Source organism: Gekko japonicus, unplaced genomic scaffold, assembly GCF_001447785.1.
Source record: "Gekko japonicus isolate JY-2015 unplaced genomic scaffold, Gekko_japonicus_V1.1 scaffold984, whole genome shotgun sequence".
NCBI lineage: Eukaryota > Metazoa > Chordata > Lepidosauria > Squamata > Gekkonidae > Gekko > Gekko japonicus.
This window is the reverse complement of record NW_015176001.1, coordinates 312,726-327,734: the sequence shown is the minus strand read 5'-3', so window position 1 is coordinate 327,734 and position 15,009 is coordinate 312,726. Positions and strand designations below refer to the sequence as shown.

General features: G+C 48.8%; 1 protein-coding gene across 1 annotated transcript; it reads right to left on the bottom strand.

The window, feature by feature from the left end:
* Nucleotides 1–4,254: 4,254 nt before the first annotated feature.
* On the bottom strand, nt 4,255–11,441 carry FGF16 (fibroblast growth factor 16). The gene is made up of 3 exons (XM_015426437.1): nt 11,390–11,441; nt 10,527–10,630; nt 4,255–5,253 (listed from the first exon to the last, which is right to left on the bottom strand). The coding sequence occupies exons 1-3, from the start codon at nt 11,439–11,441 to the stop codon at nt 5,008–5,010; spliced, it is 402 nt and encodes a 133-aa protein (XP_015281923.1). The 3' UTR covers nt 4,255–5,007.
* Nucleotides 11,442–15,009: the final 3,568 nt, after the last annotated feature.

Here is a 15,009-nt window from a genome sequence, read left to right as displayed (position 1 = left end):
CCCCCCCCGTGGCTCCGCGGCGGCGGCGAGGCACAGGGGGCATGCACAGGGGACGCTCTGTTACTTTGGGGGCAAGTGATGCTCTGTCTTCTTGGTGCTTAGGGGGGGTCAACAGTGGGAGGGCTTGTAATGTCCTGGTCCCACTGGTGGACCTCCTGATGGCACTGGTATTTCTGGCCACTGTGTGACACAGTGTTGGACTGGATGGGCCTTTGGCCTGATCCAACATTGGCGTCTCTTATGTTCTTAAGATCAACAAGGTTTTACTCTAGGTATCAGCTTTATAAGAATAAAACTTTGTTGGTCTTAAAGGTGCCACTGGACTCAAACTTTATTTTCCTGGTTCGGACCAACACAGCTACCCCCACCTGAATCCGTGTTATGCAGCATTCAGCAAGAGAATGGGTACATTTTATATATGTTAAAACCCCTTTCCCATTCAGAAGAGCTGGAGATGGGTGCATAGACTTCACATACACTGCTGGAATCTGCATGGCACAAATGCATTGTTTTGTTCATAAGAGCAGGTGCCCATTCAACCAAGTTTCTTTGAACTCTGATGGAATTCCAGTCCTTCATACACTAGGATCAGTGCCTTTTTAGGGTCAAAGTTGAGTCAAAGCAGTACTGAGTTTTTGAACTGGCACAGAAAGGAATTTCCAGTGTGTTCTCCTTGTTAGCGCCACCAGTGTGCTCTCTAGGGCGCAAGATGGTTTATTTACTTTGAGCTTTTCTGTTAAAGCTGAACGGCAAGAAATAATATTTTGGCAAAATTCAGTTTTATGTTACAGTTCAGACTGTTGGAAATGTGTGTAGAGGAACAGCAGTGGGGGTGGGTAGTAGCAAATAGCAGGAGTGCGCCTCGGCGTCTAGTCATGCAGGCCACATGACCACGGAAACATCTTTGGACAGCACTGGCTCTTCGGCTTGGAAATGGAGATGAGCACCGCATCCCTGGAGTCGGATTCGACTGGTTTTCAAGCAAGGGGAACCTTTACCTAGTAGCACTTTATCAACTGACAACATTTGTGGCAGGGTTTGAGCTTTCATGAATCACTGCTCACTTCTGAAGATATCCAAAGAAGTGAGCAGTGACTCACGGAAGCTCCTCCCCAGCCACACATTTTGTTAGTCGATAAGGTGCTCCTGGTCTCTCACTGGTTCCTACTGCTGCAGACAAACACGGCTGCCCATCTTGATCTGTCTCCGTGGGTGGGTGGGTGGGCGGGCGATCCTTTCCCCTGCTGGCTGTGTGGATACCCAAACTGGTCGCACTCTTCCGCAGCAGCTTCTCCCACATACAGGACTTACAGATGCATGTTCCCCCTGTGTGCCACGGAGAATGGGAAGGGCAGATCGTGTAAGCTCAGGGGGGATATAGCAGGCAAGGACTGATGGGGCTGTGACTCTCCATGTGCCTGCAGAAGTGTTGATGAAGGGGGTTTGGCAAATGTGGTTTCCCCCATTAAACGCGCTCCACGTGCAGTGACTTTGGTTTTTCTTTTTGATGAGGGGAGGTGAATTTGTACAGTCGAGCCTCCCTTCTACACTAGTTTTGACTCTGTAGCCCAAATCGACTGTTATTACAGGGCTATTTTTGAGCAGGAACGCACAGGAACGGAGTTCCGGCTGGCTTCAGAGTTGGCCACACCCACTACAGCCAAAACCTTCGGGGGGGGGGGGTTTGCCCAGGCTCCCCACAGCTGCGGGGCGCCCAGGCAAGCCAAGGGAAGGCATGGGGGTGTGGCATAATATGCTAATGAGCTGTGCTGTCAGGGGTGTGACCTATTATGCTAATGAGTTCCTGCTGGGCTTTTTCTACAAAAAGAGCCCTGAAAGTAGATGTTCGTGTCTGCCTGGAGTACCCAGATGCCGAAGGATCCTTTGAGCCCCTTTGGTCTTCTTCCTTATTGTGGGCTTTGGCTTTCATAAGCAAGAAATACCTCTGTGTGTCAGATGTCCCAGTAACGTTTGTCATCACCTGGGGACTTCAAAGACCAAGTCTCCCCTTGCACTCAGCCACCAGGCTTTCAGGTCTCTTTTTGTAGTGTTGTCCTGGGAGTGGGGGGAGGAATTGTTGTGAGAAGCTTGTTGCCTGTGCTGGGTGCACATTTGTTGTGCAGCTGGTAGGCCTCCATCTGGACGAAGAACAGAGTGAAGCTCCGTTGTGTCTTGACTGCACAGAAGCCATCCAAAGAAGAGGGACTGAGCAAGCAGGTGAGGGAAGCCAGACAAAATGATGGAAAGTATTTGGGGGGGGGGGTGTTTTCCCACGTGCCAGAACACCTGCTGGAAGTGTGTACTGGAAACCCACAATCCCACTCCTCTTGGTTCTTTGCTGGCTGATCTCCAGGGTGGGGTTTGTCCCATGACACACACACACCCAACCCCATGACAAGCTCCCAAGCTACTGTAGAGCAGCTATCACTGGTAGCAACTCACAGCACCTCAACAGGGTTGCTGTTAATGGAGAAGGGAGCATTTTAGAATTAAGGATTACTGCCTCGTATTGCCTGTGATAGCTGTCTCATCGTTAAACCTGAGGGAGGGGGATTCAAGCAGTATTTGTCCTCTAAACAAAGATGCTAGTTTTTAATAGAACAAAGTTTGAGTCCAGTGGCACCTTTGAGACCAACAAAGTTTAATCCTGGGTATCAGCTTTTGTGTGCACACGAAAGCGTATACCTTGAATTAAACTTCATTGGCCTTAAAGGTGCCTGACTGGACTCAAACTTTGTTCTGTTGCTTCAGGCCAACACGGCTACCTACCTAAAGCTATTTTTTAATGTTCCAAGTGCTAGATTTTACAATTGTTTAGGATGTATAGAACAGTATCCACAAAGGTTTCATTTACTGTACTGAGGACAAGATTCAGCACTGCATTCAGTGGGGCCTCTCTGAAAGGCGACCCTCCGAATCAGAGCCCCCAACAACACTCCTCCTCCTGTTCTCAGATCTGTAAGGCTTAACCCCTTCATTTCAACCTCAAGCAAAGCCGTGTGGTGTGTGGTGCTACTTGAGTTTGGTGATGAGGCATCCTGTGTCACCCCCGTTCCCTGTATCATCAATGCCACATGGCACACAGCAGGTGCAAGTCTGGCAAGTGCTCTGCCATACAAATAATCACCATGTCCCCAGTTGTGGAGAGAGGGGCTCAGCAGGCACTGGAGGTTCAGCATGAAAAAGAAGAGTTGGTTTCATACCCCGCGTTACTCTACCTTAAGGATCGCCTTCCTTTCCTCTCCCCACAACAGACACCGTGTGAGGTAGGTGGGGCTGAGAGAGCTCTGAGAGAACTGTGACTGGCCGGCTGCATGTGGAGGAGGAGTGGGGAATCAAACCCAGTTTTCCAGATTAGAGTCCGCCACTCTAAACCACTACACCACACTACATGCAGGAAATGGAGCCTTGAGTTCAAATCCCAGTGATATGCATAGGCTGGGCAAGCCATATATCCAAGTCTCAGTTCCTCAAGCTGCAAAACGGGGTTGAGCCTGCCTTGCTGGTTTGTTGTGCAGTTCAGTTAGAGAACTGTGATTTATTTTGCATAGTTTTGACTGCGACTAGTACTAAAACTAAGTGAGCTTTACGAAAGCGTTTCCATGAGGTTAAATTCTATTCTTCCTGTATCTTATTCCTTCATGGAGGACTCCTCGCTGATGCTATGACCAGTGAGAAATCTGAATTTCAGATAGTAAAGTAACCCCAGACTTTGAAACGTGCTGCCATTCACATACATTTCACAGTAAATGTCAGAGACATGGGGAATGTTGACATTTACCAGAATTTAGAAAGAAATTGCAAACTGCTTCCAAAGAAGAAATGCATGTCGTGATGCTGTCCCCTCAATGTTGCAGCTGGAGAGGCCAAATAAAACCGGAAGCTTTACTTGATTAAAGAAAATCACTTAACAGCGACAGAAATCAGAACCGGCCCCCGACTCTGGCCCTGTACTTTGGGGGAGGGGCTCTCTGTGCATCATCCAGCCTTTCATTACATCATTCAGCACAGGCAGGTTTTTGCCCCTTTGATTAGCGTCCTCTTTTGCAGAGTTGGTTTTGTTTCGGTTTTTTGCTGGCTGGATAGATTTCATATGATTACAATAAATTAGCAAACCACCCACGATATATAAAGAAATTTTTATTGCCAATAAGCTCTTTAAAACTCGACAACACCCCCCCCTTCTTGTTTCAGTAAGACCTTAAGCTTTCTGTTGAAAGTTGGGCCATAATAGCTCTACTTTAAAAATAAAATACTTTTTTTTGGAAATAAATAAATATATAAAATAAATACCATATACACTTTATAAATAAATTTGTCCTTATGAAAAGTATGTTTACATTTCAAGAACGTTTGTTCCCTGACCCACCCTCTCCTGCCCCTACTCCCCCAAGAGCAGGGAGTACGCGGGCCCCCGCGCATGCGCACGTGCCCCTTAGGATCCAGGCCCACTCTCTCCCAGGCTTCACCTTGATTCTCTGGGGTCTCTGCCCCTTGTTTTCCCACCACAGAGGTCTGTGAGCTGGAGACTAGCAAAACCTGGCCAATCTATTATGGCCACTCCAACAAAATCCAAGTAGCACAGATGACGCCCCCGTGAGGCCATCGGGAAAGGCCCTGCGAGATGCAACCATTCAGACATGAACAGTAGATTACTCCTTTCTGTGGCCTTCGTTCATCTTCATCACGTTGCTGGTTTTAGTTTCAGAAATGTGCTTTTCTCCGTTTGAACGTTTTCTTTTTCAGAGCTCTCCGGTTACTAAAGCCACGGAAAACCTGCACTATCGCCTGCATAGCTCCTCCTCCTGCCCCCACCTGACACAAACATGCTCGGCCTTGATCTTTTACAAGGGAATACTGAGGAACGAGCAATATCGGGATTCCTTGCAGTGCTTCTCTATCTGTTACCCAGACTTGGGAAAGGATGGAATGACTACACGATAGCCCTCCAGCAGAAGCCGCGGGAGCCCAAAGGGTCGGCACTGCCTGCTCAAGCGGCAGAGGAGGTCACCTGTAGTGGAAGTGGTCTCTGTACATGGCAGGGATCTTAGCGGGCTCCACAGGCCTCGGCAAAAAATGAGTGAATTTCTGGTGTCTCTTAGTCCTGTATCCTTCTCGGGGGGAGCCGTCCTTGTTCAAAGCAACATAATATTGTCTCTCGGAATCGGAGTGCTTGTATAGAGTCGAGGCATAAGTATTGTACCAGTTTTCTTCGAACTGCTCACGGAAGACACATTCTCTTGTGAGCTTCTTCTGTGTGAACAGGGTGGGGGTTAGGGAGGAGAGAGACAGAGATCATATGTGAGAAATAATCAGACTCCCTCTGCATGCAAGCACACAAGCAGATCCCTGCCGGGTCAGAACAAGAATCCATCTGATTTCTAACAGAAGACAGTCTCTGGGCGGCCCAGAAGTCGCCCTCTCTGCTCTTCATCCCCGGCATGCAGAGATCAGCTGCCACTAAACCTGGAAGCTTCACTCCGCTGCCTCGGCGCACAGTCACATGGCTCACACCCGCCATGACTTCTGAGCAAACCTACCTGCAGTAACTCCACCTGCTCCCCTGGGCCACCTCCAACAACAGCCTGTCAGGTGCTTCCAGCATGCCTGGCAGCGAGAGGCACAGGGCCCTGGCAAATAGGATTTCACAACTAAACAAAATAGGAATGTTATACAAACAACAGTCCTGGTGGTTTTGTGCGGGGTTTCCTGATCATCTGTGCTGATGTAGGACAAAAACGTCTTTGTTCAGGAGGGGGGAAAGTTATTCCACCCAGAAGTGGGGCAAGCAGAGGTCCTCAGATGGGATTCAACCAGAGGTGGTACAGGAGGAAGCCATAAGCAAGGCGTTGCCCACCATCACCAGCTGGGTCTGAGCTGAGATCTGGGCAGTGCTAACCATGCCAATAGGGCTTCGGCTTGAGCTTCCAGGGCAGGGGGGCACTGAGACCTGTCCAAGGAAGCTAAAGCACCAAACCAGGCTTGCTTCTACCCAGATCTGTAATGTCTGAGCTATTAAAATCTTTCACACTTGGTATCTCTAATTTTAATTTTGATTTCTTTTTAACGCAAGCTTCTAGGACTCCTTTTTACAGGGCAGAAATGACTTAAAATCTAAATTGGTGGCAGCAAAAAGAAAAAGTCAAAAGTCTTCACAAATGAGAGGGGAGTGGTATTCTTATAATAAATCTCAAACGTGACCCTCATCCAATGTTCCAATGTATTCCAGACTTCTGTGTGCTTACTTGGAGTAACCTGTATCAAATACAGTGAGAATTACTTTTGTGTACATAGTATAAGTGTTCTAGCCCCAGAATAAATTTGTTTATAAGTACCTTGTCTCTCCAATGAGAACCCAAAGTGGCTTACATCCTTTTCCTCTGTTTTATCCTCACAGCAACCCTGTGAGGTAGGTTAGGCTGAGAGTTTGTGACTTGCAGAAGGTCACCCAGCCAGCTTCCATGGTGGACTGGGGATCTGAACCTGGATCTGACATGCTAACCACTACACTACATGAAAGCAATTTAAATTGCCACAAAAAGGATGAAAAAACATCATCTGTCCACATCCCCCCCCGGGGGGGGAGCAAAAGACATCACTGAAATATCCCCCCCCCAAGTGACAGCCCCCCAGCGACAGCCATTTAAATGCCTCCTGAGCTCACTTGCATTACACCGCAGCAGTGGCACAAGTCAACTGGCAACTGAACTGGCAACCACTGGCGAGTTGCGCTGTGGAGTGGCACAGCTTTTTATTATTATTATTTAAAGATTTTTATTGTTTTTAGACAAAAGGTTAACAGTAAAATCGAGAACAGTGTAAAATTATGCTTAAATACACACATCTTAACATATGTAAATTTTGCATATTTTCAAGTAATTATGTTCAGAACTGCTTCTTTTTAGAGCTTTGGGCAACTTACATTGTAACAAACCTCAAAACTTGTTGTTGTCCGGTATCTAATATATATAAAATAAATAATAATAACAACAACAACAACAACAACAATAATATATTAAAACATATATACAGTGAAGTAGCTAAACAAGGAAAATAAATAATCATAATAACGGTGCAACATACATTTGAAAAACACACTACAGGAATTAAGGATAATGTTACCATATTTGTGTACAGAAGATATGTATTCATGAGCCTTCGGTTCAATAGGAAAAATAAACCTTGTTAAATCCACTTATAGAATAGGGACCATTCAGAGGAGATAAATTGTTGTTGAGATAGATAATCTAAAATTGGATACCACTTTTCAACAAACCTTTGATGTTTTGGGGTTTGAGAAGAAGTGTCTAGTTTGCTTGAAACAGAATCCATTAAATAGTGATTCCATAATTTTCGGAACCAATTTTCTGTTGTTGGAGCTTCCGGAAACACTGTTTTTAAATACCTGACCATCAGAATTAATGAAAGGGTTCCGACTGCTGCCTTGGGTGCCAGCATGCCTGGCCCACGAACTGCTTCCACGAACCAAAGGAAACCATGCTGTTGCATGAACTGGGTTTGCAAACCACGAACTGGTCTCCAGTTTGTGACGAATTCTGGTTCATAATTCAGTTTGTGCCCATCCCTAAATACCAGCCCCAGAAGGCTAGACTCTTCTCCCAGGCTTCTGATTTTCTCTGTGGAGCAAGCTGCACTGGGTGGCATGTTCCGCTGCAGTGTGAAGTACTCCCACCCAGTCACATGTGACCCCTGGCCGCTGATTTCTGCATCCTCCAATCTGGTCAGGGAGGCCTAGTTTGAAGGAGGGGGCCTCGTCGCTGACAACTGAACGAAATTATCCTGGAGGTTCCATTCAGCCCAGCGATTCTGAGAAGCAACATAAGCACCTCCTGAGTCATGTCTAAAGAGCTAAGGCAGTCAAGACACCCTGAAGTCATCTCCCTAAAATAGTTAGGACCAGGAATGAATTGCTGACATTGATACTGTGATGCGATTCCTCTCACACTGGCAGTCTCTTGAGCCCATGGCCAAACCTGGGCATAGAACTGACTCGAGTAGCCCACCCAAGCATCTTCTCACAGGAGAGAGATTCTTCAACTGGCAGGGGTCCAGTGAGGTGGTCACCCCGAAGGCCACAGAGAAAAGCCAGTCCCTGCTATAAGGCCAGCCAGGTATGCCCAAGGTAAGCAGTCACCAGAATCTGCTTCACCACACACAGATGCATGCAGCATTTAACCCAGTGTCAGCTTTGGGTGTGACGCTGTGGACATTTTAGCAGACTGCCAAAAGTGGAATCCAGGCAGAATCTTGTAAAGGCCTGTGGATTTCCAGTCTAGCTGGAAGTCAACACAGGGCTGGCTTTTTGACTGCAGCTCAGTACAGAACAGACAAAGCAAATGCTGCTGCTTCACCACACTGGTTTTCATTTTTTTAAACTGCATCTGGTTCTCATTACTCCAATGCTATATGGGCAAGGACAGAGGAGGTATCTGAGTAATATTCCTGCTTGTTGCAGGAAAGGCTTTAATGTCCGTTACCTTCCTGTGGACTATCAGAATCAGACTGTGCAAAAATACGTGCATTTACTACACTAGCATAATTTAACCAAGTCACAGAATTCAGCTGTTCTGGGTTCAGAATCTGGATAGTCTGCCCATACAGAATTTTACAGTTGTGGATGTGTCTTAAGTGCCATCTCACAATACAAGAACTCGTGGGCACGCCATGAAATTGCTGAGCGGTCAGGTTAGAACAGATAAAAGGAAGTCCTTCTATACCCAAAGAGTGATTAACACATGGAATTCACTGCCACAGGAGATGGTGGCAGCTACAAGCATGGACGGTTTCAAGAGGGAACTGGATAAACATATGGAACAGAGGTCCATCAGTGGCTGTTAAAAAGTAAAGGTAAAGGTTCTCTTGCTCGAAAGCCAGTCGAGTCCGACTCTAGGGTTGCGGTGCTCATCTCCGTTTCAAAGCCGAAGAGCCAGCGCTGTCCGAAGACGTTTCCGTGGTCATGTGACTGGCATGATGAGATGCCAAGGTGCACGGAACGCTGTTACCTTCCCATCGAAGTGGTACCTATTTATCTACTTGCAATGTCTTGCTTTTGAACTGCTAGGTTGGCAGAAGCTGGAACTAGAGATGGGAGCTCACTCCATCATGCGGCACCCAGGTCTCGAACTCCTGAACTACTGACCTTCCACAGCCTGCAGTTCAGCGTCTTAACCACTTGAGCCACTGCAGCTGTTAGCCACAAGGTATAGATAGGGACTCTCAGGCTGGGGCAAGGGACACTCTGTATTCTTGGTGCTTGGGGGGGGCAACAGTGGGAGGTTCTCCTAGTGTCCTGGCCCCACTGCTGGACCTCCTGATGGCACCTGGTATTTTTGGCCACTGTGTGACAGAGTGTTGGACTAGATGGGTCACTGGCCTGATCCAACATTGGCTTCTCTTATGTTCTTAAGTCACTTGTGACTTATGGCGACCCTAATGAATTAACATTCTCCTAAAGGTCCTGTCATGAACAGCTTTCCTCAGGTCTTGCTGTGGCTTCCTTGGTTGATGAGATTGGGCTACCCTGGACTGATGTGATCTCGAACCCACTTATTTGTCTTTTTGGTGGCCTATACAGTTACTCTAGTCTAAACCCGTTGGCTTAACACTGGAGAAACTCTGCCTAGGATTGCACTGCACTGTATTCACAGAGGATACAGATTGAGTTGGAGTTTAGTACAGTGTTTTCTGATGTCTACTCTGGCTCCAGAGAACAAGATGAGAACCTTGGGGGGGAAAGCTATGATTCCCCTCCCCCCCCAAAAAAATGCTCATGAACCTTCTGGGGCTGCCTTTGAAACTGCGTTGCTCAAAAACCTGCCTCTTGCTTTCTGTTCATCAGGGCGCCGCAAGTTCCTGGGCCTCCCTGAAGGCACTGGTGCTTCCCTGGATATCCTTGCGTGGACTGGTCCTGCACAGAGAGCGTCTCTCTTGACATTAGCTCCTCCCACTTAGATTCTGTGAGAGGGATTGTCCAAGAGGACTTTCGACGGGAGACATGAGATCAGAAGCAGCCAGGCTTTCTTTGAGGTGAGCCAAGGCTTTCGGAAAAACTCCTCACAGAGATAAGAGAGACCACCACCCTTAAAAAAGCATAACGTGTATCTTTTGGAGCTTAACATGGTGGCTAAATTCGAAAGTTTAGTTTGATGCAGTTGTTTTTCAAGGGTTATAATTCTGCTGTTATGCTTCGGCTGCCTTGATAAGGCAAGCTACACATTGTTAGATAGTCTCCCAAAATGTGAAGAATCTGTGCTTCTGCTTCGTCTAGCGGAAGCAGCGAATTCATCCTCCTAACCCTCTTCCCAGACAGCCAAGGCCTTTCCTCACCAGGGCTACAAAAGGTGCCACTGTTATTAGCCCATGGCTGGAATGGCCAAGCATCCTCCCAAATTCCTTATGCCAAGCAAGAAAGGCAAAAGCCCCAAATAATGTGTATCAAATAGTATCAAGCCACAACAAAGCCCTCATTTTGGTCTTCCACAAATCCCTAAGAATTTAATACTTACTGATCCGTACAGTTCGCCTCGCTCATTCATCCCAAGGTAGAGTCCAGAGTCCACCCCACGGATACTAACCAGCCCTACAGCCAAGCTAATGAATTCCAAAATCCCTTTAAAGGAAAGAGAGAGAGAGAGAGAGAGAGAAAATTTAAAGTTATTTTAAGAAAACAGGGAATAAACACCACTCCATACCCTCAACATATCATTGGTGGCGAAAATACAGTCACTCCCTAAACCACGCCTCCGAATGCACTGCAGAGGGGGCCAGACTCTGTCCGGAGCACACGCCACTGTTCAACATGTTGTGTTGGCTATGAAATAATCTCCCCCAAAGCGAATAGTTTGTTTGTTGGAAATATAGTGGGGAAACATAACTGCCCTTCAACATGGTGCCACCAACAGCTAGGAGAACACTTCAGCAGTTGGTGGTAGGGGCGGGAAGTGCCGTTAAGTCGCAACCAGGGCTATTTTGGGGCAGGAACGCACAGGAACGGAGTTCTGGCTGGCTCCCAAGTTGGCCACGCCCAGCAGGAACTCATTAGCATAATAGGCCACACCCAACAGCAGAAACTCGTTAGAATTGGCTACATTAGGGGTGTGTGGCCTAACATGCAAAGGAGTTCCTGCTACAAAAAAAGGCCCTGGGTTTTGACAACAAACAAGGTAAACAGAATAAGAAGCAAAAGGTGGGTGTGGCTGGATGACCACACTTCTGGTAACATGGGGGTGCGGCCTAATGTGCTAATGAGCTGTGCTGGCAGAGGCGTGGCCTAATATGCTAATGTGTTTCTGCTGTTGTGTGTGGCCTATTATGCTAATGAGTTCCTGCTGGGCTTTTTCTACAAAAAGAGCCCTGGCTCGCAACTGACTCATGTCAGCCCCCGTCGGGTCTCCAAGGGTGTTCAGAGGTGGTTTGGCCATGGCCTGCCTCCGCATCACAACCCTGGTATTCCTTGGAGGCCTCCCCTCCAACTACTAGCCAGGGCCGACCCAGCTTAGCTTCTGAGATCTTGAGGAAACCAGGCTAGCCTGGGCCACCCCGGTCAAGGATGCTTCCACACTTGCAACAAATAAAACAGCGGGCTGGGCCCCGTCTTAGTGTTCGTGCACCGTTATTGATCATCGTGTGCTCTGCCTCTCAACCCCTCACACACACACCCCCACACACAGGCATTTAACGTCTGACAAGGTAGGGGAGGGAAGAACAACGGTGCTGGCAATGCATGCAATTTGGCCCAGGGCTTTCAAAGGAAGGATGCTGATCTACCAGGGTCAGCAAGAGAAGGGTCTGCTGTGAGTTGCAGTGGATGCCAGTGCTGGCGAGCAGCACCTATGGTTGCCAGCCCCCAGGGGGTGGCTGGAGATCCCCTGGGATTGCAGCTGACCTTCCGGCAACAGAGATCAGCTCACCTGGAGAAAATCGCCGCTTTCGGAAGATGGACTCTATAGTACTGCATCCCATTGAAGTCCCTCCCCTCTCCAAACCCCACCCTCCTCAGGCTCCACCCCCAAAACCACCAGGTATTTCTCATCCCAGAGTTGGCACACACATCATCAGCAAAAGAATCTGCTCCCCCAAAGGTCCCCGCTGTTATCAGAAGCCCTTCCACATGACAAGCTAAAACATCTGCAAAGAGGCAACAACCAAGGAACTACGACAGAGATGTCTAAAATCACTAGCACCTTCTGACTGGGATAGAAGGACTCAGATCTCCATTTCGACTTGTATCTGATGAAGGGAGCTCTGATTCTCAAAAGCTCATACCCCCTCTAAGGGGCTACTGGACTCAGCTCTAGCTGTACAGCAACCCACTGGTCAGGCAGCATAAAACTGGCCTACCAAAATCATGTCCAGCTCATATAGTGAAAGTTGGCAATACTATGAAGTTAAGACGACTCACACACGGGCATGGAAGCACGAGAGGAGTTCACCACTTGCCAGAAGGGGGAAAAATTAAAATTTGTGGCTGTCAGTTTATGGCAGCAGATTAAAAGCGCTGCCTTTTTCATCTGAAGCAGGTCAGGCAGTCAGCCCCATGTCTCATCCCCTGTGATCTGGCTACGGCGACCCACGCCAAGGTCACTTCCAGATTAGACTACTGCAACTCTTCTCTACGTGGGGCCTCCCTTTACTCTGCTCTGGAAGTTGCAGCTAGTGCAGAACACAGCAGCACAGGTGCTGATGTCGCTGCCTGTGCGGGCACATATCCGCCTGGTGCTGCGTGACCTACACTGGCTGCCTATTGAATTCCGGATCCCTTTCAAGGTGTTGGTGCTTACCTATAAAGCCCTATGTGGCCAGAGGCCTGCATATCTTCAAGACCCCCTCTCCCCATATGAGCCCCATAGAACACTGTGTTCTGCCAGTCAACATCTCCTGGCGGTCCCCAGCCCCATGGATGTCTGACTTGCCTCAACTAGGGCCAGGGCTTTTGCAGCCCTGGCCCCTGCCTGGTGGAATGAGCTACCATACAAGATCAGGGACTTGCAGGACCTATTACAATTCCACAGGGCCTGCAAGGTGGAGCTCTTCCGCCAGGCCTTTAGTTGAGGCAGTGGGCATCTATTCTGACTGCAGATCCTGGAAGCCAGGCTGGGACCACACTATCTGCCGTTGGTACCTGCCCTGAGCCTACAATGTAGGGAGGGTGGGATATACGTCTGATGAAAATAAATAAATAAATAAAATTGTTGCTGGGAGCCTCCAAGTGACTGTGGTGCTATCGTAGTTCAGAAGCAGCTACAGCCTCCTGGCCCATTCCAGTGTTCTCTCAATGCCACCTGCTAGCTTCTTCACCGCAGCAGCACCTGACTTGAGCAAATGGCACAGCCAGATGTCTCCTTGCTCCTCTCCACTGTTGTGTCCAAGAAGATGATGTGGTAGGGAGGATGAGTAGAATCAGTGCTGAGAGGAGTTTGGAAAGGGCTCTCAGCAGGTGGCTGAAAGAGCCGGTGGAAATGTGAGCTGCTACAGTCACCATGGGGCTTCTACTCATATGGAGCCTTGTTCGCCCATGTGAACCTGCCCTATTTGTACAGTACTCCCGTTGGTCTAATGTGGCAGCTACAGCTACTGATCCAGCTGAGCTCTGAGAAGAAGCAGGAGACAGAGCTGCTAGAAGGGTGAGTGTTTTTTTATTTGCTTTCAGCTGAGGAGATTTCGCTGAGGGTACTGTGTGGGAGGATAGTGTATGAGAGTGTGTGGGTGAGTTTTAAGTTGTTGCAGCGTCCTGGCTGTTTGAGAAAGGGTCAGAAAGGGTGCTTTGCTTCACTGTAATTCGATTGTACCCGGCCGGCCCAGCAATTGGGATGTACCCCGAGGATCCCTCCAACGAAATCGCACAGCCTGCACAGAGGATCCGTCCTGGCAATCCTCAAAGGCAGCCTGCAATCCTCCTCCCTGGCCGCGCAGCCGCAGGGATAATCCTGCCAGACCCCTAAACCCCCACTGGGTTGCTGATGGGTGCTTACCGAGCCGCAGAAACTCTGTCCAAGACCTAATTCTGCCCAGCATATAAAGTGACCAATCTATCATATGGCACCACCCAGGCCAATTCCACAATCAACTAACCGCAGTGCAGGGTAGGCAAAAAAACCCCTTTCCAGCAGCCAATCAGAAAAAAGGTAAAAAAATCCCTACCCGGCCCCCCTTTTAACGGGGCAACCAGCGTAAAGCCTGCGCTACAGACAGGGCACGAGGCAGCAACTGGGAGGGGCAGGATGCAGCCGGCTGTTCATGTGCCAGCTCTGCCCCCCCAGGAGAGACCTGGCTGCAACTGCAGCCCTCCCCCCGTCCTCCTTACAAGGAGGCAAAGCCGGCCATGGCTTCTCCAGGCAGGGCCGAAATATCTCGCAATGTCCTGCCACATAAGCACTGTCTGGGAGACTAAATCGTTGTTCTAAAGAGGTCCCCATGATAAACTATAAATAAGGCCCACTCTTGGCTTCTGTATCTTTGCCACTGACTAGCATGACCCATGGTTCTCAATGGTTGAATTAAGTTCAAAGAAAGGCACCATCAATATCCGGGCCACGTAGAGAGCAATAAGGAACAACAAATGGAGGTTTATGTCTATTTGGGTTTTTTGCATGTATGTTGCACAGTTCTCTATCCTCACAAAGGGGGAGCCTTGTGGGGAGCAACTCCGGCACACAGCCGCAGGTTCAAGAGCACTCTTCCCACGATGGTGCCACAGGGCTGGATCTCCAATCCAGCCACGTACGCAACATCTTGGGCTGGTGCAATGAAGACCACATCAATGTTCTGCAGAAGCGCGGGCAACTCCCATGCCTCAGGAGCACTGGAGGGGGCTGGATCCCCACCTGGGCTGCCACCAGCCGGGCCCAAGCCCTGTGGCCTGGCTGCAGAAGCCTGGTTTGGACCTGGCAGGAGGCAGCGCAGGCCCAGGAGTTGTTGGTGGGGGCAACAGCCTACCTGGAGCTGGCCCTACAGTGTGAGCTCTGTTCTCCTGGTTCCTTCCCAGCCTCT

What these genes read in the sequence shown, in the direction of transcription:
- FGF16 (XM_015426437.1), bottom strand. Translation starts at nt 11,441, where the DNA reads ATGGCCAAACCACCTCTGAACACCCTTGGAGACCCGACGGGGGCTGAC. An exon ending in CCCGACGGGGGCTGACATGA is followed by an intron (nt 10,631 to 11,389) that starts GTCAGTTGCGAG and finishes TTTCCTTTAAAG; the next exon opens with GGATTTTGGAATTCATTAGC. An exon ending in GAGGCGAACTGTACGGATCA is followed by an intron (nt 5,254 to 10,526) that starts GTAAGTATTAAA and finishes CTGTTCACACAG; the next exon opens with AAGAAGCTCACAAGAGAATG.